Consider the following 24,063-nt stretch of genomic DNA (forward strand, 5'->3'; position numbering starts at 1 on the left):
AAATAACATAAAAAAAAAAAAAAAAAAGCACCGGGATCCCATATGGGTGCTAGTTCTAATCCCAGCAGCTGCACTTCCCATCCAGCTCCCTGCTTGTGGCCTGGGAAGGCAGTCGAGGACGGCCCAAAAACATGGGACCCTGCACCAGTGTGGGAGACCTGGAGGAAGTTCCTGGCTTCGGATCGGCGCAGCACTGGTCCATTGTGGTCACTTGGGGAGTGAATCATCAGAGGGAAGATTTTCCTCTCTCTGTCTCTCCTCCTCTCTGTATAACTGATTTTGCAATAATAAAAAAAAAAACTCTTTAAAAAAAAAAAGACACCTTCGCTCAGCCTTGTTCAAAACACAGAAACAAAAGTGTCCGTCTGTTGCTCAGTGTACAGCCATACAAGAAACTTCAAAAGCCTAAGACATTGAATTAAAAGATACAGTTAAAAAAAAAAAGGCAAGGACCTAACACAACATCTCGATTCCATCAGTATCCACCCTTCCAACACTCCGATGAGAGCAGCACTCGGCCCTTGCACTTGCTCCACGCCCTGCAGCCACGACAGCCGGGTATGGCCTGGCAGAAGCCACTTGAAGATCCGTCACCACACCTGGGTGTTTTTCTTTTTTGAAATCCAACCATTGTAAATCTGTCTACCTCACTTCCACATCATGATCACACTGCTGCACAAGCGCAGTCTTAACTAGAACCCAGGCTTTTTCTGGGGAGTCGGACCACCACTCAGGGCTTCCTGCCAGGCCACTGGTCCTCCCTCTGAATGAACAGCACAGGACCTGGGCCTTGCTCCCTGGAATCCTTACGCAGCTTCTTTGTCTCCTTCTTGGTTTGTCTGGTCCTGCTGGTGGAGCACGCCCTCCTTCGCTTCACCTCTGCATCAGTGGGGACCCCAGGGACGCAGCGGGTTCTTAAGTGACTCCTTAAGCCAACAACCTAACAAAATGGTGTGCAAAGTCAGACATGAACTTAACAGAGCAGACTCGGTAGGGGTGTTATGCTACAAAAAAATAGAAGTTTCTGTTTTAAAACAACATTTTATTCATTTCTTTATTTTCTGATTGAAAGCCAGAGAAAGACTGAGAAAGAGATCTCTCCAATTTGCTGATCCACTTCCTGAACGCCTGTGACATCTGGTGGCAGGGCAGGTGGAAGCCAGGAGACAGGCACTCAACTCAGGTCTCTTGCATGGATAAAAGGACCCCAAGGACTGAAGCCATTTCCTCTGTGGCCTCCCAGTGTGTGCGCTAGCATGAGGCTAAGACCTGAACCAAGACCCTCCAAAATAAGAGTAGACACCCCAGCAGCGTCACCGTAGAAGCACTTGGGTTAGTTCCATCACAGTGAATCACCCAGGGTCTGGGCAGACCACGGCAGCTGCACAAAAGATCTCAGTAGGGTCTGGCCCAACAGTTCAATGGCTAAATCCTCATCTTGCTAGTGCGAGAAGCCCATGTGGCCCCATTTTGAGTTTCAGCTGCTCCACTTTGCTCCAGCTCCCTGCATGTGGCCTGGAAGAGCTGCAGAGGACAGCCTGAAGCCTTGGGACCCTGCGCCTGCATGGGTCCTGTTCCTGGCTTCCCGCTCCTGGCTTCAAATTGGCTCAGTTCCGGCCACCGCAGCCACTTGGGTAGTGAACCAGCAAATGGAAGATGGAAGATCTTTCTGTCTCTCCTTTTCTCTCTATAAACCCAACCTGTCTTTTCAATAAAATAATAATAATAATAATAATAACAAAAAAGGAAAACACTGAATGAGACACAGTGTTTCAGGGTCTAACTCAGGAGGAAGCAATATTCTAGATGGATGTCTGCTACCTGACACCACGCAAGCCAACGTGGGTGAGCAGAGCCAGTGGCACTGCAATCGCTGCCACTACTGACCTCCTGCTTAACAAGAAGAAATGATTAGGCCACAAGAAAAGAAATGCTTTTCTGCATAATTGGCCTAGTTAAATCTGCTACTCTCACTCTGCCTGACAAATCGTTTCCTCCTTATTACTTTTTATAATTTAATACATATAAGTGCTTTACTGGCAAGCCTCTCAAACGAATAAATAATACTTAATGACTGCCTACAGTTTAATTAACTCATGATTGAACCTCTCATGGATTGCTATAAACATTAAATTATATCCTTCCCCAAACCTCCCATAGATAGAAATCTTGTTTCAAGTCTTAACTCCCCTGCCTAAACAATTCTGAAATTTCAGCAAATTTAGATGTTGGGCAGAAAGGTGAGAGAATCAACCCCAATGCATGTTTGTAAAGTGTGCTACTTCACAGAGCAAAGAGGGAGGCTTACCTCTAAAATGATTAAAAATGAGCACAGGTCTGAACACCTCTGTACATTACAGCAGCCACTGAGCATCTCTGGATCCCTGCAGGCTCATTAGCATAAGCTCTGTGAATTGCCTCCAGGCTTCCAGTTGCTGCTCTGGCTCCTCATCTTAGCTGCCATTTGCTCTGTGATGTTGCAAATAAATTTTCCTTCTGGCCTGGCTCAGATGGCAGGTACCTCTGATCCATAAAGAATCCATGAATTACATCTCCCTGCTCTGACATCTCTGGTCTCACAATCAAAATATTGTTCTTCAATTATAATTTATAACCTAATTTAAATGTACTTTTTCCCATGACCTTTTTAGATCAAATGGCAGTGCTCTGGCAGTTTCTACTACACAAAAGCAGCCTTTTGCAGTTATAGCCATTTCAACGTCTGCAGGCAAAGTCCATCTGCGTGCGACCACAGGCAGTAACTGCCATACACTAAGATTTCAAATTTTTCTGCTGTGCAAAATATGCATTTTACATATGACAGGAAATTGTCAAAATGAACGTAAAAAGGTGAGATTTGGAGTATATATTAACATTCCTCATGCAGTTGTGCGTTTTTTTAGATTTATTTATTTTTTATTGCAAAGTCAGATATACAGAGAGGAAGATCTTCCATTCGCGGATTCACTCCCCAAGTAGCCGCAACGGCCAGAGCTGAGCCAATCCAAAGCCGGAAGCCAGGAGCCTCCTGTGGGTTTCCCATGCCAGTGGCAGGGTCCCAAAGCTTTAGGCAGTCCTCAATTACTTTTTCTGTTGCTTAATTTTTAGGATTTTTTTTTATTATTATCTCACAATCAAACATATACAGAGAGGAGGAGAGACAGAGAGGAAGATCTTCCATCAAATGATTCACGGCACAAGTGACCACAATGGCCGGTGCTGCACCAATCCGAAGCCAGGAGCCAGGAACTTCTTCCAGATCCACCTGGCTACAGAGTCCTAAGGTTTGGGCCATCCCTGACTGCTTCCCCAGGCCACAGGCAGGGAGCTGGATGGGAAGTGGGGCTGCCGGGGGGTTAGAACCACTAGGCTTCTGCGCCGGGCCCTCAACTGCTTTTCTAGACCACAAGCAGGGAGCTGGATGGGAAGCAGGGCAGCTGAAATTAGAACCGCCACCCGAATGGGATCCTGGCACATTCAAGGTGAGGACTTTAGCCAATAGACTATTGCACCGGGCCCCCTCATGTAGTTTTAATGATTTCAATGAAGAGGACAGGCCTTAACGCATGTCAAATTAGGCTGCGAACTCCCATGTTGGCACCCTATTGAGTGCCTAATGAGACCCAGTTGCTCTGCTTTCAATCGAGCCCCCTGTTAGCATGCTTGAGGAAGCAGGAGAACGGGGCTTAGGTCTTTGGGTCACTGCTACCATGTGCAGAGGCACAGGGCATTCCAGCCCCGGCAGCCCCAGCCATCTGGGTCATGAACCACAAGATGAAGAACTTTTTCTCTCTCTCTACTCTGCCATTCAAAAAAAATTTTAATTTGTTTTTATTTATTCTTTTTACAATTTATTATTATTATCATCATTATATGATAGAGTTTCATAGGTTCCTGGTAGTTTCCTTATCCCAGCCCCAATTCCCCTCCCCCACACCTAGTTCCTCTATATCATTACTAAAGTATAGTTCTTCATACACAGTCATATGTCCATCATTGCGGGCATGGACAATGGCACAGAGTCCAGCATCCATTGTCAAGATATAGTAAACAGTTTCATTGTAAGTCCATCTTTGTCTGGAAGTAGAAATGCATACTACATTGTATCCTCACATCTGGATGTTAGTCTCCATTTCACAGCTTCTGTACATCCCTCAAATGAAAAGTCGTAATACAAAATCAACAACAGAAAGAAAAATAGAAATTTACAATGCCATGAGGTTAAATAACATGTTACTAGATAAGACAAGAGTCTCCATTACACAGCTATTATACATTCCCTTAAGTGAAAAGCCACAAAACAAAATCAACATCCGGGGGAAAAAAGAAATTAACAACACCATGAAGTTAAATAACATGCTACTACATGACTAACGTGTAGCTGAAGAAATGAAAATCAAGAACCTTCTTGAAGAAAATGATGCTACTGTATGATCTATGATTTAATCAGAAGAAAGTATTTTGAAGAGATGAAACAAATAGAAAACATCAAAACCCATGCAATATAGTTTCTGCTGACTTTTGTTGATGAAATGTGTCTCTTCTAGACAATAAATAGATATTGTTTTGTTTCCTAATCCAGTCTACTAATCTATGATGTTTGATTGAGCTTAAGCCATTTACATTCAGAGCTTAATATGTATGGATGGTAATTTGGTCCTGTCATTTTAGCAATGGGTTGTTCATTGGTTTAGTCTTCTGTTGTCATTTTAGTGGGATGTTCTGCCCATTTGCTTTGGTTTTGGTGGGAGCTATTCCTCCTCTCTGTCAAGAGAATGTCTTGAAGTATCATTTGTAATGCAGGCTTGGAAGAGGCAAATTCTTTTAACTATTCTTTACTGTGGAAGAATTTTATTTCATTTTCAAAGACAAAAGAAAGCTTTGCTGGATATGTTATCCTAGGCCGACAATTTTTTCTTTTCTTTTTTTTTTTTTTAAAGATTTATTATTATCGGAAAGCCAGATATACAGAGGAGGAGAGACAGAGAGGAAGATCTTCCATCCGATGTTTCACTCCCCAAGTGAACCGCAACAGGCCGATGCGCGCCGATCCGAAGCCGGGAACCTGGAACCTCTTCCAGGTCTCCCACACAGGTGCAGGGTCCCAAAGCATTGGGCCATCCTCGACTGCTTTCCCAGGCCACAAGCAGGGAGCTGGATGGGAAGTGGAGCTGCCAGGATTAGAACTGGCGCCCATATGGGATCCCGGGGCGTTCAAGGCAAGGACTTTAGCCGCTAGGCCACGCCGCCACACCCCAACAATTTTTTTCTTTTAAAATCTGGAATATGTCACTCCACTCTCTCCTGGCCTATAGAGTTTCCTGTGAGAGATCTCCTATGAGTTCAATTGGCATTCCTTTATATATGTCAATTGATTGTTTTCACGTGCACATTTCAGGATCTTTTCCTTATGTTCAACTGAAGAGAGCTTGAAGATCATATGTTGTGGTGAAGATCGCTTTTGATCAGGCCTGTTGGGAGTTCTGTGCCCCTCCTGGATCTTGTTTCCCAATTCTTCCTCTAGATTAGGGAAAGTTTCCTTTATTATTTCATTAAGTATATTTGTAAAACCCAGCTTCTCTTTCTGCACCTTCTGGGACTCCCATAACTCTTAGATTTGGCCTCTTAATAGTGTCTTTCAATTCTTGAATACTTTTTTTGGCCTGATCCAGCTCTGCTTCCAGCTTCTTGATTGCTTCCCCCTGATGACAGGAAATACCTTCCAATTCTGAGATTCTTTCTTCTGCTTTCTTCATTCTACTTTGGAGACTCTCCATTGTACTTTTAATTTGCTCTACTGTGTTCTTAATTTCTGATATATCAGCCTTGATTTGCTTTATTGCTTCCTTAAATTCTTTGAACTCTTGTATTTCTCATTTTTGATCAGAATTTTTAAAATGAGTTTTCTGAATTCTGTGTCCCCATTTTCTCGATGTCTTCCTCAGTTAACTCGGAGGTTGGCAGTGGGTTCTGCTCTTCTGCAGGAGAGTTTTCAGTAATATTCATTGTGCCTTTGTCTCTTCTTTTACTCTTGATCATTTCACTGAAGGTTAGCAGTTTTCTCCTTGGAGCAGGTTTCTAAGCTGTGTCACCCACAGGTCTACAATGCGATTTTACTTATTGCAGTTGGTACACAACTCTTTGCTTGCAGCCACTTGTGCCACAACCTCCAGTGAGTTCCAGGTCTGGGTTCTTTTGTTAGATTTCCACCGTGGTCTCCACAGCCCCAGCTCTTGGCTCACCCGTCTACACCTCCTATGATACTGTGCTGAGGCTGCCCCGTTGTCTTTGGAACCTTTCTCCCACTTCCGGTTGGAGCAGGTCCCAGGATTAGAGGGGCACCAGGTGTCCTATATAGCTAGGTTGTTGGTGGTGCTGATCTTGCTGGAACCTGTTGGACGTTAGGTCTGGGTGCCACACGGACCTATTTTGACCCGTACGATGCCATAGTTGGTATTTTCCTGCGGGACCAGTGCAATCCACTGAACTCTGTCGCCGCCCTGCAGTGACACTAAATGACGAGGAATACTTTTGGAGGTCCGGGAAAAACTGGCAAAAGCGGCTCCATATTAAAACCTTTGCTCCGCTGCTCCTGCCCCATCTGTCTAAGCTTTCCTACGTGCTTCTTCGCCACCCTTCCTCCCGTTTTCCACCACCCTTCTTCCCAATTCTTCCCCCCGTCAGGGCCACCAGAATGTCACGATCCAAAAAGGAGAGACAAAACCAAAACGAGAGTGCGAACCAAAAAGGCCGTTTATTGCCGAAAGCGAGCTGTTTATACGGTTCTTCACCAATCACTTCTGCACGAGGTCCATGGAGTGCTATCTGATAGGCCAGCAATCGCAGCCAGGGAGAATTAGCCTATCCTTATGACTTCCTCTCTGCCCAACTGGCGGGACAAGTTTCGCCTCCTGGCACTCGGCCAGCCGCTATCTTGAAGCCCCTCATCCATGTGGGGTCGGCCGCTCCCCATAGAACTCAGTGAGTTCTCGTGAGCTCAGCACATGCGCAGTTCATTGTTGCCCCCTGCAGTCCTAAAGAGTTTGCCACAGTGTCCAAAATGTTGCCTGATGTACCACTACCAGAATTCTTGATCTGCTGGCCATCAGATCCGAGGGCTACCCAGACCTGTCTTGGTTGGAACCTAGAATGCCACATTGATGCAGTTCACTGAGTCAGAAATGAGCTCACTCCCAGCTCAGCGTATGGTCAGTCCTTTCCCTTGCCTTTGCCTCCTTACACAAAATGGTGCCCAATTCGGCTCTGGGGGGCTGACTGGGCTGTGAAATCCACTCTGTTCTCGCACTGTCCATCTGGGATCTGCTGCTCTGTCTCTGCTCCTGGTCAAATCAAACGGACCAGCAGGACGGACAGGTCTTTATCTGGGTTCACCTCCTGTGCTCTCAGTGAAAGTCCCTTCCCACCTGGTTGCTGGTGGAGTTCTGGCTGCTGGTGGAGTTCAGATCACTGTTAGCTGCATGCTGCTGGGGTATCAGTCACTGCAACACCACACCGTTGTGTCTGCTGCTTTGCTGTGTCTGTCAGTCTCCAGGCACCCCTCTGCTGTTCTGTCCTTTTCTATTTCCTGGAATGTGTCCTCTCTGCTTCATCCTGATTAAATGTTTCTCCTTCCGTTTAAGCATGTCCTTGCCCATCTTCGAACCCTGCATCGGCATGAGAAACCCTGAAGAGGCTCCTGGCTCCCGGTTTTAGATTGGTTCAGCTCCAGCTGTTTCAGACACTTGGGAAGTGAACCACTGGACAGAAGACTTTCTTCTCCGTCCCTCTCTTCTCTCTATATATATCTGCCTTTCCAATAAAAATAAAAGATGAAAATCTGGGCCCAGAGCAGTAGCCTAGTGGTCCTTGTCTGGCATGCACCAGAATTCCATACAGACACTGGTTTGTATCCAAGCAGCTCCACTTCCCATCCAGCTCTCTACTTGTGGCTCAAAACCTTGGGACCCTGCATACATATGGGACACCAAGAAGAAGTTCCTGGCTCCTGGCTTCGGATCAGCTCAGCTCCAGCCATTGCAGCCACTTGGGGAGTCAATCAACGGATGGATGATCCTCTTTGCCTCTCCTCCTCTCTGTAAATCTGACTTTCCAATGAAAGTCCTCTTTCTCTTTGGAACTCTGCGTTTCAAATAAATATGTCTTTTAAGAAGATTCTTGAAACGCTGTAAAAGAAGTCCCCAGGGGTAGTTATTTGGCCTAGCAGTCACGAAGACTGCATCCAACACTGCAACTTCCTGGAGGAAGCCGAGGCTCCAGCTCCCAACTCCAGCATGGGGCGGACCCAGCCTGAGCTATAGCCCTGGGCTCTGCAGGCACTTCCTGGAGGAAGCCGAGGCTCCAGCTTCCAACTCCAGCATGGGGCAGACCCAGCCTGAGCTGCAGCCCTGGGCTCTGCAGGCACTTCCTGGAGGAAGCCGAGGCTCCAGCTCCCAACTCCAGCATGGGGCGGACCCAGCCTGAGCTATAGCCCTGGGCTCTGCAGGCACTTCCTGGAGGAAGCCGAGGCTTCAGCTCCCAACTCCAGCATGGGGCGGACCCAGCCTGAGCTGCAGCCCTGGGCTCTGCAGGCACTTCTGCAGGGAATCTGCGCATGGGCACTCACTTGCTCATGCCCTCTCTTCCTTCACCTCCCCTCCAAAATAAGTTTAATATGAAATTTTAAGCTTCTTAAATAAACCTCTAACCAATATAAGATGTATACTATGAGAAATATTTACAATGTCAATATTTTACAGTATATTTTAGAATTCATATCACTTTATAAGCCCCTTTAAAATTTATGGGTTTGGGGCCCAGCACAGTGGCCTAGCAGCTAAAGTCCTCGCCTTGGAAGCCCCGGGATCCCATATGGGCGCCGGTTCTAATCCCGGCAGCTCCACTTCCCATCCAGCTCCCTGCTTGTGGCCTGGGAAAGCAGTCGAGGACGGCCCAATGCATTGGGACACTGCACCTGAGTGGGAGACCTGGAAGAGGTTTCAGGTTCCCGGCTTCAGATCGGCGCACATCGGCCTGTTGCGGCTCACTTGGGGAGTGAATCATCAGATGGAAGATCTTCCTCTCTGTCTCTCCTCCTCTATGTATATTTGGCTGTAATAAAATGAATAAATCTTAAAAAAAAAATTATGGGTTTGGGTCTGGGACCGTGGCTAAACAGGCTAATCCCTTGCTTTCAAGTGCCGGGATCCCATATGGGTGCTGGTCCTGGATGTTTTTCTTCCCCTCCAATTCCCTACTGGTGGCCTGGGACAGCAGTGGAAGGTGACCCAAGATTCAGGGACCCTGCACCTGAGTGGGAGACCCAGAAGAAGTTCCTGGCTCCTGACTTCAGATTGGTTTACCTCTGGCCATTGTGGCCATTTGCGGAGTGAAACAGCAGATGGAGGATCTTTTTCTCTGCTTCTCCTTCTCTCTGTAAATCTATCTTTCTAATAAAAATAAACCTTTTTCTTAAAAAAAATTCATAGTCTTGATATGTTCTAACAATGATGTAATTAGGTAATTATCAATTATTTGCACTTTCATAAACAGCACGAACTCTTACAAGTATTACTAAAGAAGCAACGAATAATTTTTCCAAAACATCTTCTTAAATATAAAGCACAAAAGCGCTTTGATCCTGATTTAATTAATATTTAGTGTGTTAAGGCTATTGATACAAAAATGTGAAAATTATAATGAAATGACAGTCAATGCTTTATTTTTTTTAAGACTTATTTTTATTGGGAAGTCAGATATACAGAGAGAAGGAGAGATAGAGAGGAAGATCTTCCATCGGATGATTCACTCCCCAAGCAGCAGCAATGAGCAGAGCTGAGCTGATCCCAAGCCAGGAGCCAGGAGCTTCTTCTGGGTCTCCCATATGTGTGCAGGGTCCCAAGGCTTTGGGAAATCCTTGACTGCCACCCCAGGCCACAAGCAGGGAGCTGGATGGGAAACGGGGCCGTCAGAATATGAACCATTGCCCATATGGGATCCTGACGCATGCAAGGTGAGGACTTTAGCCACTAGGCTATCACACCAAAAGAAGCTTCTTAATGCAATCAACCCTCTCTGACTTTGGCCAGGTGAAGGTAGAAGCTAAGCTGCCCACACTCCTGAGCAGCACTGCCCACTCCCCACTGTCCACTGCCATATGGGCAATGGTGTGTTCTGGCTAATCCATTTTCAAAGCACTTCCCTACTTCTGGCCTAGGAAAGCAGAAGAGGACGGCCCAAGTTCTTGGGACATTGCTTCTATGTGGGAGACGCGGAAGAAGCTCCTGGCTGCAGACTGACTCAGCTCAAGCTATTGCAGCCATCTGGAGAGTGAGTCAGAGGATGGAAGATCTTTCTGTCTCTCTCCTCTCTGTAAATCTGCCTTTCAAATAAAAATAAATTTAAATAAACAACTAGAAATGATTACTTACTTATCTGCTTGAAAGACACAGCCATACAGACAGAGACAGAGAAAGCTCTTCCATCTTTTGTTTCCCTTCCCACATGGCCATCACAGCACATCACCCCCACAGCAGTGCCAGTGGCCCAATGGGCGACGCTCTGCCGTCATCTCAGGTGTCATTCACAAGCAGCAAGTTACCCTGCTCTATCACAATACTGGCCCCAGGGGGCCACATCTGAGAAGACACACAGAACAGAGCTAATCAAGAAGAAAACTGGTACATATATACACACATGGCTGATAGCACAGCATGGATGAAATCTGAAAACATTATTCCAGTGAAAGAAACCAGTCACAAAACGCCATGTAGTGCACAATTCCATTTATATGAAATGTCCAGAAAAGGTAACTTCATAGAGAGAGAAAGTAAATTAGTGGTTGCCAAGGGCTGAGGGGCAGGGGAGAAGCAGGGAGTGCTGTAGTCACTAATGGGGATGAGGTTCTTTTCAGGGCAGCTCTAATGTTCTAAAATTGATTATGGTGACATTTGTTCAAACTTATGAGAATATTAAAAGCTATGAAACTGCACACTTTAAATGGGTGGATTATATAGTAAGTGAGTCACATCTCAATAAAGTTGTTACATAAAAAAAAAGAAGCAAACTGCAATGGAAGCTTCCAGAGCGAAGCCAAGTCCTGGATGGGGAAGGGCTGCATTAGGAGGACTGCGCAAAGGAGCCTGCAGCAAGCAGATGCTGCCAAGTTAGGGAGACAAAAGAGCACTGCAGGAGGGGACACAGGGCCCACTCCTGGTGCCCATAATCTACTACCCACCCCAGCCTGAGCTGGCATTCCTGGAATGAAGGGAGTGGGGTCCAACTCGAATAGAATATTTGTAAAGGGAAAAAACTAAACCGTTACATTTTAAAAGGTCATATTCACTCAAATGACACGGTCCTGCATCTTTAGGATAAAGGGGACTTTCTGGGGTCATAAGCTCAAAGGGAGCCATGCTGGTAACTTCTTAAACAAAACTTGGGGTCATGCATCTAACAGATCAGAGAGAAACAAGAAAAAGACAAAATTGACATATGACTCTGATACAGGTGAAGAGATCTTATCAGAAAACCACAACCGATGATTTCCTTTGGGCATCTTCTCCAGTGTTCTAATTACTAATACAGCAGGCACGTGTTCTACAATAAAACACTCTCAATGGTACTTGTCAAGACTGATTTATAAGAGGTGCTGTTCTGAAATTTATTGGATTTCCATAATAAGAAATCATATGGCATATCAACTTTTCCATTTACTCTTTTAAGCAACAAATCAAAAACCCTGTAAACAAAACAAACAAACAAAAAAAGCCACTACCTTCTCTTAAGCTAAGTCAGGGAAAATTAACCATTTAATGTAGACTCCACAAAACGGAGAAAGAGTGAAAGCGGAAGAATTTAAGTTAAAGATTACGGGTATGAAACGAATGTCCAAAGGATCCCGATCATGTGTTAATTCTTTTCTTTCTTTTTTTAAAGATGTATTTATTTTTTTTATTGGAAAGTCAGATTTACAGAGAGAAGCAGAGACAGAGAAAGATCTTCCACCTGTTGATTCACTCCCCAAGTGGCACACACACAATCATGATTGCACCCCCAGGTATTTGCCTGAAATAATGATATCCACCCAAACATTCGCACCACAGTGCCAGGAAACAACCCAATGCCCACTGTCAGGTGATGGTGCATATCCACACAATGGGCAACACTACTCAGCAACGCCAAGGCAGGAATGGCTGGCATACACCAAAACCTCAAGACCATCACGGGGACGGAAGACAGACCCAAATTAGGTGGGATTCCATTCATATACCACAGGCCTTCAAAACACTTTATTGAGGGGCAGGTGTTGGGTCAAAGTGGGTTAAGCCAATGCTGGCATCCTATATGGGCACTGGTTCTTGTCCTGGCTGAACCACTTCTGATCCGGCTCTCAGTTAATGCACTTGGCATGCAAGGGAAGACAGCTTAAGTGCTTAGGCCCCCTTGCACACGTACGTGAGAACTAGGATGAAACTGCTGGCTCCCTCCTTGGGCTTGTTCCAGCCCCAGCCAAGAGATGAAAGATTTTTTTTTTTTAAAGATTTATTTATTTTTACTACAAAGAGGAGACAGAGGAAGATCTTCCATCTGATGATTCACTCCCCAAGTGAGCGCAACGGCCAGTGCTGTGCCAATCCGAAGCCAGGAACCTGGAACCTCTTCCGGGTCTCCCACACAGGTGCAGGGTCCCAAGGCATTGGGCCGTCCTCGACTGCTTTCCCAGGCCACAAACAGGGAGCAGGATGGGAAGTGGAGCTGCCGGGATTAGAACCGGCGCCCATATGGGATCCCGGGGCGTTCAAGGCAAGGACTTTAGCCACTAGACCATGCCATCGGGTCCTAGATGAAAGATTTCTTTCCAACTCTGCCCTCCAATTAGATAAGTAAATTTTTGAAGGGGAGTGGTGGCGTAGTGGCAAGCATGTATTATGAAAAAATTGAACAGGGATTTAAAAATTTCTGTGCCAAAATAAACATATTTTCTAATTCAATTTCTCTATGAATTCTCTAAAATCTTCTCATATAATGATAAAAACCCCATCAGTGGTTATATGCAGCTGAAAACAGGAGCCCAGAGCCTCTTCCAGGTCTCCCACACGGGTGCAGGGTCCCAAGGCCTTGGGCTGTCCTGAACCGCCACAGGGAACAGGCAGGGAGCTGGATAGGAAGCAGGCCACCAGGATAAGAACCAGCGCCCATATGGGATCCGGCACATTCAAGGTGAGGACTTTTAGTCACTAGGCCACCGTGCCGGGCCCTGTTTTGTATTTTCATTACCACAGTAATTTCATGTTCATATACCTGAAAAACATCATTATTAAGTCAGAGCAGTTTATTAGAAATTATATTACAGTAAATTGTTTTGAAACTTAAATACTAAAAATTGAGGGACTAGCTTTGTGGGGCTAGTGGTGTAAACTATCATCTACAATGCTGGCATCCCAAGAGTCCAGATTCATGGCACAGCTGTGCCGACCTCAGCCTGGCCCACTCCTGGACAGCGCAGCCACTGGGGAGCAAACCTGCAGGTGGAAGATCAAGCTCTAGCTCCCTCATTCTCTGCAATTCTTTAATAAAAATAAATATACCTTCAAAACACTAAAAGTTTTATTTGTGAATAATAATAAGAAGAAGTCAAGATACAAAAAGCTTTGATTTAAAAACCAGGTCTAGGGGTCAGTGCGGTGACCTAGCAGGTTTGGCTGTACCTGCAGCTCCAGCACCCTATATGGGGGTGAATTCACACTTCCAATCCAGCTCCTGTTAAATAGACCGAGAATGTAGCAGAGGATGGTCCAAGTGCTTTGGCCCTACCCTGGGGGAGATCCAGAAAGTTCCTGGTTTCAAACTGGCCCAGTTCTGTTGCTGTGGCCATTTGGGAAGTGAGCCAGAAGATGGAATATCTCTCTGTATTTCTTTATCCACTCCCTGAGTATCTGCCGTTCAAATATATAAAACAGATAGATAGATAACAGGTCTATATCATTGTCACAAAAATTGACAAGTGGAATTTTTCTAATAGCAATTGAAGCTTTAAAAAAATACAATTGTTTAGTTAAATGCACTTATATTTAAACAGTCCTACCAGGACATTAAAACACTCTAGCATAGCTATCTATCAAGTTTTGTCTATTTTAAATGTACAGACCACTAAATCAACAAATACCTAACACTGTATTAAATCTGCTATTTATGTCAAGAAATCAACAGAGTTTATTTTTTTAAATTTTTTAAATTTATTTTTATTTTTATTACAAAGTCAGATATACTGAGAGGAGGAGAGATAGAGAGGAAGTGGAGCCGCCGGGATTAGAACCAGCGGCCATATGGGATCAAGGTGAGGACCTTAGCCACTAGGCCACGCCGCCAAGCCCCGAAATCAATAGAGTTTAAAAAATATAATGTAGGCACCTTTGTAAATTTACTTCTTTATATATCCCAAATCTCCTATCACTCTAAGGTTAGGTGCTCTGCTTAGCTTGGCATCCCCGCGGCACGTGTCACAGCGCTGGCTCTGGCTCTGACTCCCAGCGAGGCACCACTGAGCACCTGCTGCCCACTTAACACACAGGGACTGCACTGCCAGGCCCAGGCTCCTGCTGTCTGGTCCAACCGCAGTCACTGTGTGCATCTGAAGGGTAAACTAACAGAATGCATCTCTCTCTCACTCTTCCTCCCCTCCCTGCTTTTATAAAAGCATTGGAACACTAATTTCGCAGATCTGTTCATTTCACTTATTTTTCATTAAACAAAATGTCTACAGCTCTTTGTGTGAGACAGTACAACAACAAAAGTAGATCTTTCACACAGCACCAAACTTCTCTACTGCTCACAAACTAAGCAGAGGGTGCATCATTCTGCAGTACTGTGTAACTCGGGGAACCTGTGGCACCCTGGCCCGCACAGTGTGGGCCAGCTGCGCACTGGGACGCCCTGGGGAGGGGGGTTACGGTCCTCAAGGACCATGAGCAGCGCAGCCTCAACTGTCTCTGCACAGAAATACAGTCTGCAGAATTCCTGGAGGATTTGGAAGAAGGAAAGAAATAAAAGTGCCAAAGATAAGCATATTTAATTAACTACGGCAAAATCTTCATTATTCAAAATTCACCTGATGAGCACAATCGTGAAAGAGGGATCTTTCCCCATACTGCTTCTATGCAAAAGGAAAACCCCACCGAAACACTTCCTCCCACAGACACTCTGAACGTACACACCCTTCATCTAGCAACTGAACAGCTCACAACATCAACTTCTGAGTCTGTTTCTTCATTTGTAAAATAACCTTGAAAGCTCATTCTGATTTCATCATTACACTAAACAGCCCTTACTTAAAAAGGAAAAAAAAGAATAAATTGGAAAGAAAGTACTGAAACGTGAAAGAACGTTCAGTTATTTAGAACCCAGCCCACTTCCTCAACCCAACATACAAGAGACAACTACAAGGTTATGTAACACCCAAGAAACCCAATCAGAGCAGCAATAAAAATCAGCCCCATCACGCAGCCATCTGCATGTGCTCCCAAAGAGCAGGCTCCACAGTGGAAACTGCGTGGAGAAGGGTCCTCAGTAGGGGAGGACTGCCCTGTGCAGGCAGCCTTCTGGATGGCGGGTATGCCGCAGGTCAGCTGGCCAGCTCAAGCCTCAGGTTCATGTCTATTTAGAGACTAGAACAGATGATCCTCACAAGTTCCTTCCAACTACAGTGACTCCGAGGAAAAGGCGAACATCACACAGGCGCTTCATTACAGTTACTCAATGGAAGAACTGCTTTATTTATGTGCTATGTCCTAAGGACACATAACCAACCAGATTCTAGGTTAGACTATTAAAAACTCCTTAAGAACTGATCTCATTTTAGGAAACACACGGATAAGCATTATTTTATGTAAGTTTAAATTTCCATTACAGCCCTTTGGGACATATCCTGAGGACAAAGCGAAATCTCCATCAGCAACCAGCAGCCACTTTAAGTGACCTTACTGTTTGCAGCAGCTGCTATTCTGAACACGTGTACTGGGAGAAGTGAAGGAAATGAGCCAAGAAACTAACTCACTAACATTAGTCTTGCTTAATTTTTATTTTGGACAGACTGTTACAACTTAAATATTCAACTTAAATTTCTTCTACGATCATGTGAAATATTTATGGCTCCATGTACTTCCGAGCGCAAGGCCTGGGGCCACTGCAGACCAAAGCACCGCTCTGGACCCAGACCTCTTCTGACTGACCCTGGATTGTAACTCTCTCCAAATGTACCTCCTTGTGATTAAAACGATGAACCAGTGTAAGGAACCTCAGAGGCATGTTGAGAAGTTAATGAACTCCTCATGGAACACTCAGTACTCAGCTCTATGACATCTCGTAAAGCGCCAAGCACTGTTACCAGGATCTCATTTGAGGTTCGCCACAAACCTGTAGCACACAGAGATCAGGAAATGAACCTGCAAGCGTCACATCACTGGCCTGAGGTCCCTGAGCCCAAGGTTAACTCAGGATCACAACTCATCTACCCATCCCAGCGCAGCCACACCGGAGTCACTAAGACCCCCGCTACCGCATGCTGCATGCACATCAGAGTCCCCACAGCCAGCCCAAAAGGAAAACGTGCCATATTCTTGCACACAGTGACTTCCAGAAACTTACTGTGTTGAGTGCATTTAGTGTGGTGTCATCCCGAGACGCAGCGACACAGCCATCTTCCGTGGAGCCTCCATCACACATCCCAGCAAAGGCAGCCATGCTCCTGAGGGGAGAGAAGTGGGCTCCCTGGTCAGTGCAGAACGTAACCCTTAACTTGCAGGGCGCATCTTCAGCCCACAAAGTGCATGAACTGCCAGAGCCTTCAGTCCTGCCTCGGCTCTCCCCAAAGCTCTGCTACAGGGAGCCCCTCCCGCCTCAGGACAAGTCCTGCTCCATTCAGCTGTGTGCAGCTGTGTGATTTCTTCTTGTGCTTCCTGGCGACCATGCCTCTAGGTTTGAGTGCATGGGTAATCTGAATCTACTGGCCATGACACGCCCCTGGATTTCAACACTTGCAAAGAAACATTCAGAAAACACAGGAAATGTGGGCATGTGAGATCTGATTCTTCTCCCGCTGAACGTCAGCTGTCTGCGTGCAGGGACTGAAGACCAGCCCAGACGCCCTGTCTCTCCTGGATCCTCCCCCGCCCTGCTCCTCCAGGCAGACACCAGCCAGGGCTACAGCGCAGATGCCCTGACCGTGCTTCACAGGTTTCCGTGGCACACAGCTGGGGCTACGTATGTCCCAGAAATCACAGCAGACAAAGAAAGCTCTCTTGTTTGTCCCACGGAATGCTAGGAACAAGTATAACCTTGCCTTTTGCAATTTAAGCACTTCTACATTTCCAAGTTCTACAAGATATTCATGGCACATGTAACATGCGAAATGCCAAACTCAGACCAGGTACTAATGACAGCCACAAAGTAGGAGACGGGTAGAATGACTGAACTCCACCAAGGTGTGGATAACGCCCATACGTATACTGCCAGGTGGACAGAGACGTCGTGACAGGATAAGAAGAGTAGGGGGCCTCCTACAGAGCAAACTCAACGTCATGCAATACCCAGTAAAAACACAAGATGCCCCAGGAGTCCGTGCAAACACAGAAGAGGCCTCACCTGGCCGCCCGCAGGTACATGAGAAGGTCACAGTCGTTCACTCCAGGCATCCAGACGAGTTCTTCATGCTGGGTCACAGTATCGCCATCCGGAGAAGGAAATGGCTGCAAATCTGGAAGTTTGGCCTGAAAGACAGCGAGGAGAAGGCCATCAAGGCTGGTGTCACACAGAGCTGACTTAGCAGACAGGGTTCTTGGGGACAGACGCAGTAGTCACCAAGCTGCCTTGTTTTGGTAACAAAAATTCCCAGCAGAACAGTGGGTTGTTTAAACACACCTGGGTCGTATGACTGAACCTTTTCACCAAAGATTTCACAATGGGCCGTTTAATGTCCGGCTAAGAAGCAAAAGAGTCAAAGTAAACTAGTGCCCATGTGACCCAGAGTGAAACAGAAAGGAACATGTGAGTAAAATAAATTTCTTAGGAATGCAAACAGTTTACACGAAAAACATACACATATAAATGAAACTTCACCCACAAATATTTGCTAAAAAATTAAGGAAGCCATCCCATTAGGTTAGTGTTACTCGCAAGCAAATCAACAGGAATATGTAAGTCCTGGTCAGCATCAAACTCATGGAGTATTAAAGTCAGCAGGAAAAGCACATTTGAATTGATTTATAGGGATAGAAATCAGGATAAAAGTTCTTTTGGGGAGGTGGAAATAGTTTACTGGAACTTTCTGTGAGAGCAGAAATATTCTTTGTATAAATCATCTAAGCAGAATAAACAGCATGCCTAAGAGATGGACACCTCACTGCATGAAAAGAACTCCAAGTAGCTCTGGCATCTCCACCTCCTTCCTCTGCTGGCGCAGAGCAGGAGAACACACTGTGGCTCCCATGGCAGAGAGCTGTGCCAAGTCAGCATCTGCAAGACACACATGCTCTGATATAGTCAAAAGATGGGCAGACTTGCACAGATTTTCAGCACACAGCTGAGTTAGGAAGCTTTGGTGTGCACAGCACTCATGCAAGAGGGCGGAGGATTAGGCAACACTGCACACAGGAATGAAATAGGCAGCACAGACGTAATTTTGCACAGTCCAGTAGCCACATACAGTAAGACACCATAGCCCAAGCTGGATGGCCCTGCTCCAGGTGCTTAGCATAGCCACACTCGGCAGGGGCTCTTCCCGTGGGGTGACACACAGGGGCAGTGCACTGAGGAGCAAAGAATGCTGTGGGGAAACGGAGGCAGGGCTGCCTGGCCTGGGGCATGCTGCCATGCCGGGTGGGAACTGGTGTCTACACACCCTCCCAATTTCTAAAACTCCGTAAATCACTTTAATGTGGAACCTCATGTTATTAAATTTTGGTTTTTCAAGTTTTAAAACATGACCTCAGGAAGTCTGACAGGCTGCCTCTGATGCCACTAAACGTATCTCAGGCTTTCTCCAAACCAAGCACTACTCTTGCGTGCATTTGTGGTGCGTGCACAATGAGCTCTGCTTCACACACACAATGGCAATGCTGGACTACAGCCAGAACATGGTGGCTCGTCAGGTTGAGCTGCCGTCTGTGTTGCCGGCATCCCACTGCTGGCTGTTCCACTTGTGATCCAACTCTCTGCTCATACACCTGGAAAAGCAGCAGTTTGCTTAAGTATGTGGGTTCCTGCACCTACATAGGAAACCCGGAAGAAGCTCCTGGCTCCTGGTTTTGGTAAAACCCAACCAGAACTGTTGCAGTCATTTTGGGAGTGAATAAACTGCCCTTTAAACAACAACAACAACAACAACAAAACTCTAGACATTAGAAACACAAAGAGGGAGAAAAGTGGGTGGGAAAGCACAGTGCAGAAGAATGGCCAGAGCAACTGCAGATACCAAGAAAGTACTAGATTTTAGTCTCAAACGCAGTCTGGAGCAGCAGTCAGGCCCACTTCACTGAGCCACTCCAAGAACAGCTACACTTTCACTGGCCCCAAGTCAACCCTAAGAGGGTGCCGTGGGGAACAGAGGACTCCTCCAGAGCTGCTTTCCACCTGCATGAGCAGTTTCCATCCTGCTTCTGCGCTAACACATACTGGAAGTGAGATGCCTTCGATGACTGCTGTGTTCCTGGTAACATTCTCTGCGTGGTTTTTTGTTGTTGTTGTTGTTTGTTTGTTTTTTAAGGCAGAGTTACTGAGAGACAGGGAGAAGACAGGTAGGCAGGCAGGCAGACCTTCCATCTGCTGGTTCCCAACTGGTTGCCAACAGTCACGAGCCAGGAGTTTCATGCAGGTCTCCAACATAGGCACAGGAGTGCAAACACCTCAGATGCCTCTCCAGGCCTTCAGAGGGAGCTGGATCAGAAGTAGAGCGGCTAGCACACAAACTAACACCCCTATAGGATGCCAGAGTCGCCAGCAGAAACTTCCTGTGCCAAGCAAGTTCTCTAAAAACATGAATGATATGCAAAAAATGCTTACAATCTAGAAAGAAAAACAAGCAACCAGGCAAACCACTGTGAAAGCCTCCACGGCCTCATCAGGCTGCTGGGCCATGACGCAATGACCATGGCGACCAACTCCCCAGATCCACAGCCACTCAACTGGCACACACGGCCCTCATGCCCACCACATCTTCTCATGATTTAGAAATGGACACATGGCTCAAATCACGGCAGCAAGAAACAGGTTCTTCTGGGAAGGTTTTGGAGAAGATGTACTTGCTGCAAAGGGGACAGGAAGGATGATAATGTTCCACATTCACTGGTTGTCACTCCTTGTACGTTACACCATGATTTTATGTGCATTTAGAAAGGATAATTGCTTCCAGTAATATATAATCACAGAACAGAGTGTTCAGAGATAAAACAGGAAGAAAGCAGCTTGTACTGGAAATGGTGCAATGCAGCTTGAGGCTGAGACCAAGCCCTAGGGGACAGCCACACAGAAGAAAACTCCAAAGGAGCACAGCCGAGTCCAGTCCTGACTGCCAGGGTGGCCTGCAAGGTGACCTGCCGGTCACAGCATCCTACCCTGAGATAAAAAACAGGCGTCTCAGCGAGCTCAACAGAACCTGAGCTGCCACGGGTGCACACGGCGCACCTGGGACTGGGAAGCATCCTTACAGGGAACTGCACACACAACAGAGCATCACTTGGCCCCAAAAGGAAGGGACTCCGCAGTGTGCTACGCATGGGAAAACCCTGGGGACAGATACCAAGTGCGAGGAAGTGACCACACAAGGACTAACTGTGTGACTTCACTTCCTGTGAGGTAAGGGAGTCAAGTACACAAGGCAGAAAAGACAAGCAATGCTGACTGCCGGGCGGAGGAGGGAGGGGGGGCTGGGACAGGGTAACCGCAGCTCTGAAAGGGACAGCAATGATGGATACACACAATAAAGGACTGTATACAAAAATGTCTGAGAACATAAATCTTGTACTGTGTGCACTCATCACATTTTGTGAAAGTATGTATGTGAGGATCTTAAGAAAAAAAAAAAAGCCTTGGTAAGATTCCCTACAGCATCAACAGTTCAAAGATACTGCTTAGTAGAATAATAGCAAACAGAAAAGTAAGATATAAACACTGTATAAAAAGCCACTAAAATTCACTTTACCTGATGGCTAGGACCAACACGAATCTCTCCCTGGGTACTGTTCAGCCTCCTGCCACAGAAAGAGCACAGGAGGTTAGCACAACGTGGTTCCCACATAAGCAGCCGTGTATTTTAAAGGAAAGTCATTCACTTCCAAGAAGTAGCTTTTCCACTTTTCCTAAAGTTCTCTGTGTCCTCTGTACCATCTAAGGAGTGTGGCATTCTCTCCTTTTCATTCATGAAGTCTATACATTTTTAAAAATTTGTTTTTATTGCAAAGGTAGACCAGAATAACAGAGAGAAGGAGACACTGAGAGAAAGATCTTCCAACCACTGGTTCCAAGTGTTCGTATATGCCAGAGCTGAGGCAATCCAGTCTCTGCCAGGTCTCCCACGCGGGTGCAGGATCCAAAGGTTTTAGGCCGTCCTCAATTGCTTTCCCAAGCCACAAACAGGGAGCTGGATGGGAAGCGGAGCTGCCAGCACACAAATAGGTACCCATATGGGACCATGGTACACACAAGGTGAGGATTTTCTTCACTAGGCTTTCGCGCCAGGCCCTCATGAATATCTATTACCATCCCTCTGTCCCCAGGCACTGCACAGGTCCAGAGTGCTCTTGGGCTCACAACGTGGAACCCTGCAGCCTGCAGGCCAGCTCAGGAAAAACCTTTTTTTCTCTGTGCAACGACACCTTCACTGTGTTTCAAAACCACAAAGAACTTGGGGTAAGACCAAGGAGAAGGCCTATAAGCCTGACAGCTGCATGGTGACTGTGACCTAACCTGCCCTAAGCTGCAGGACACAAGGAAACAAAGGGCCTGGCAGGACCCAGAGACACCCACGATTTTGAAAAAGTTACTTCAGGGACCTTGGTTTCAGTACTTCTTTTAATTTAACAACCTTTTGCATGAACAGCTTTCTTTTTAGCAAAAGGGGGCAGCTGACATAGCAAGGAAGAGAGAAGAGTGACAGAGTGAACTAAGACTTGTGGCCCAGTCTATCGGAACGTTACAAGTGCAGCTGAAAGACAGCACCCATCCTCAGAATATCAGCCCAGGCACAGTCACTACAGCAGAAACATGAAGAAATAGTGAGGATTACAAAAGTCGGGAAGGTTTGAGAGGAGACATTCTCTAAAGCAGCCAGGTTCCAAAGCGACCTGAGGCCAGAGGCAGGGCAACAAGAAGGGACTACCAGCCGGAAACAGGGCGGTTAGGAGGGGCAGGCAAGGAAGACGGCCGGACTCGGGGCAATGCCTGCTCTGTTCCTCTATTCAGCTTAGCTTCTGCTGCTTCCTTTTTAAAAATTATTTTTATTTGAAAGGAAGATTTTCCAGAGAGAGAGAGAGAGAGAGAGAAAAGAAAGAAAGAGAGAATCTTCCATCCGCTGGTTCACTCCCAAAATGGCCAGAGCGGAGCCAATCCGAAGCCAGGAACCAGCAGGGAGGAGCTTCTTCCAGGTCTCCCCCATGGGTCTGGTCAATCTCTGTTGCTTTCCCAATACGTTAGCAAAGAGCTGGGTGGGAAACAGAGCAGTGGGGACATGAGCTGGCAGCCAGAGGGGACGGAAGCACCGTTGCTGGAGAATTACACTATCAGATCATGGAGCTGGCCCAATGCTTAGCTGCTTCTTGTTGGAAAACAGCACCAAGAAGGCTGTGCTAAGTGGGGAAGCCTAGATCGAGTTCCTGGCTCTCAAAGTCAGCCCAGCTCCATGCTGGTCAAGCAGGCATTCAGCAAAGGACCCGACAGTGACATTTCACTCTTGGGTGCACACTCTTTCTGTCTCTTCACATCTCCAATCAAGGAAGAAAAGAAACATCCTAAATTGGTAAATGGTTCTGTCTTTTAAGTTATAACTAAAGAATTAGTAATGTAACCAAGTTACAATATATAAAACAAAACCAAAACAAAGAACCTTCTTAAAAATTATTCAAGACTAGGGCCAGTGTGGCTAAAGTCCTTCCCTTGCATGTGCCAGGATCCCATATGGATCCCATACTGCAGCTCCACTAACCATCCAGCTCCCTGCTTGTGGCCTGGGAAAGCAGTTGAGGATGGCCAAAAGCCTTGGGACCCTGTATCCACATGGGAGACTTGGCAGAAGCTCCTGGCTCCTGGCTTTTGATAGGCGCAGTTCTGGTCATTGTGGCCACTTGGGGAGTGAATGAACAGACAGAAGATCTTTCCCTCTCTCTCTCTTCTTCTCCGTATATCTGACTTCCCAATAAAAATAAATAAATCTTTATTTAAAAAAATCATTTAAGACTAACTACTCTTCATGGCAAAATTAGTTCTAAACTATATGTTGTTTTTAAGTATCAGTTCCTCGGGCCCAGTGTGGTAGCCAAATAGCTAAAGTCCTCACCTTACACGTGCCGAGATCACATATGGGTGCCAGTTCATATCCCGGCAGCCCTGCTTCCCATCCAGCTCCCTGCTTGTGGCCTGGGAAAGCAGTCAAGCACGGCCCAAAGCCTTGGAATCCTGCACCCGTGTGGGAGACCTGGGAGAAGCTCCGTGCTCCTGGGTTCAGATCAGCGCAGCACTGGCTGTTGCGGTCACTTGGAGAGTGAATCATCAGATGGAAGATCTTCCTCTCTGTCTATCCTCCTTTTTTAAGTATCTGACTTAGCAATAAAAATAAAATAAATCTTTAAAAATAAATAAATCAACGTCGTGCCTCACAGCATGGAATATAGTATTTGTCAGCAAAAGCAGAATCTGAGATGCAGACACTGGAATTAGGCTACCAGAGTCAAGAACTAAGGAATACAGAATAAATTATGTTTTAATTATTGATTATGTCTAAAATATAAAAAAGTGGAAAGTGGCATATCCCATTAAAGAATGATGGCTACATTTAACACAGAAACTGTTGGAACATCTAGG

At 46.1% G+C, this 24,063-nt stretch overlaps 1 protein-coding gene across 9 annotated transcripts in view; it reads right to left on the bottom strand.

Annotated features, from left to right (window-relative positions):
* The window catches only part of RERE (arginine-glutamic acid dipeptide repeats), a 375,029-nt gene that overhangs the window by 104,716 nt on the left and 246,250 nt on the right, over window positions 1-24,063 (bottom strand). For all 9 annotated transcript variants that reach the window (XM_058674765.1, XM_058674761.1, XM_058674739.1 and 6 more), the window contains 3 exons: window positions 21,191-21,239; window positions 17,638-17,762; window positions 16,642-16,741 (listed from right to left, as the gene is read on the bottom strand). In XM_058674765.1, the coding sequence (XP_058530748.1) occupies window positions 16,642-16,741; window positions 17,638-17,762; window positions 21,191-21,239 (274 nt within the window). The remainder of the gene's footprint in view (window positions 1-16,641; window positions 16,742-17,637; window positions 17,763-21,190; window positions 21,240-24,063) is intronic.

This window comes from Ochotona princeps, chromosome 2 (genome assembly GCF_030435755.1).
Source record: "Ochotona princeps isolate mOchPri1 chromosome 2, mOchPri1.hap1, whole genome shotgun sequence".
In the NCBI taxonomy this organism is placed as follows: Eukaryota; Metazoa; Chordata; class Mammalia; order Lagomorpha; family Ochotonidae; genus Ochotona; species Ochotona princeps.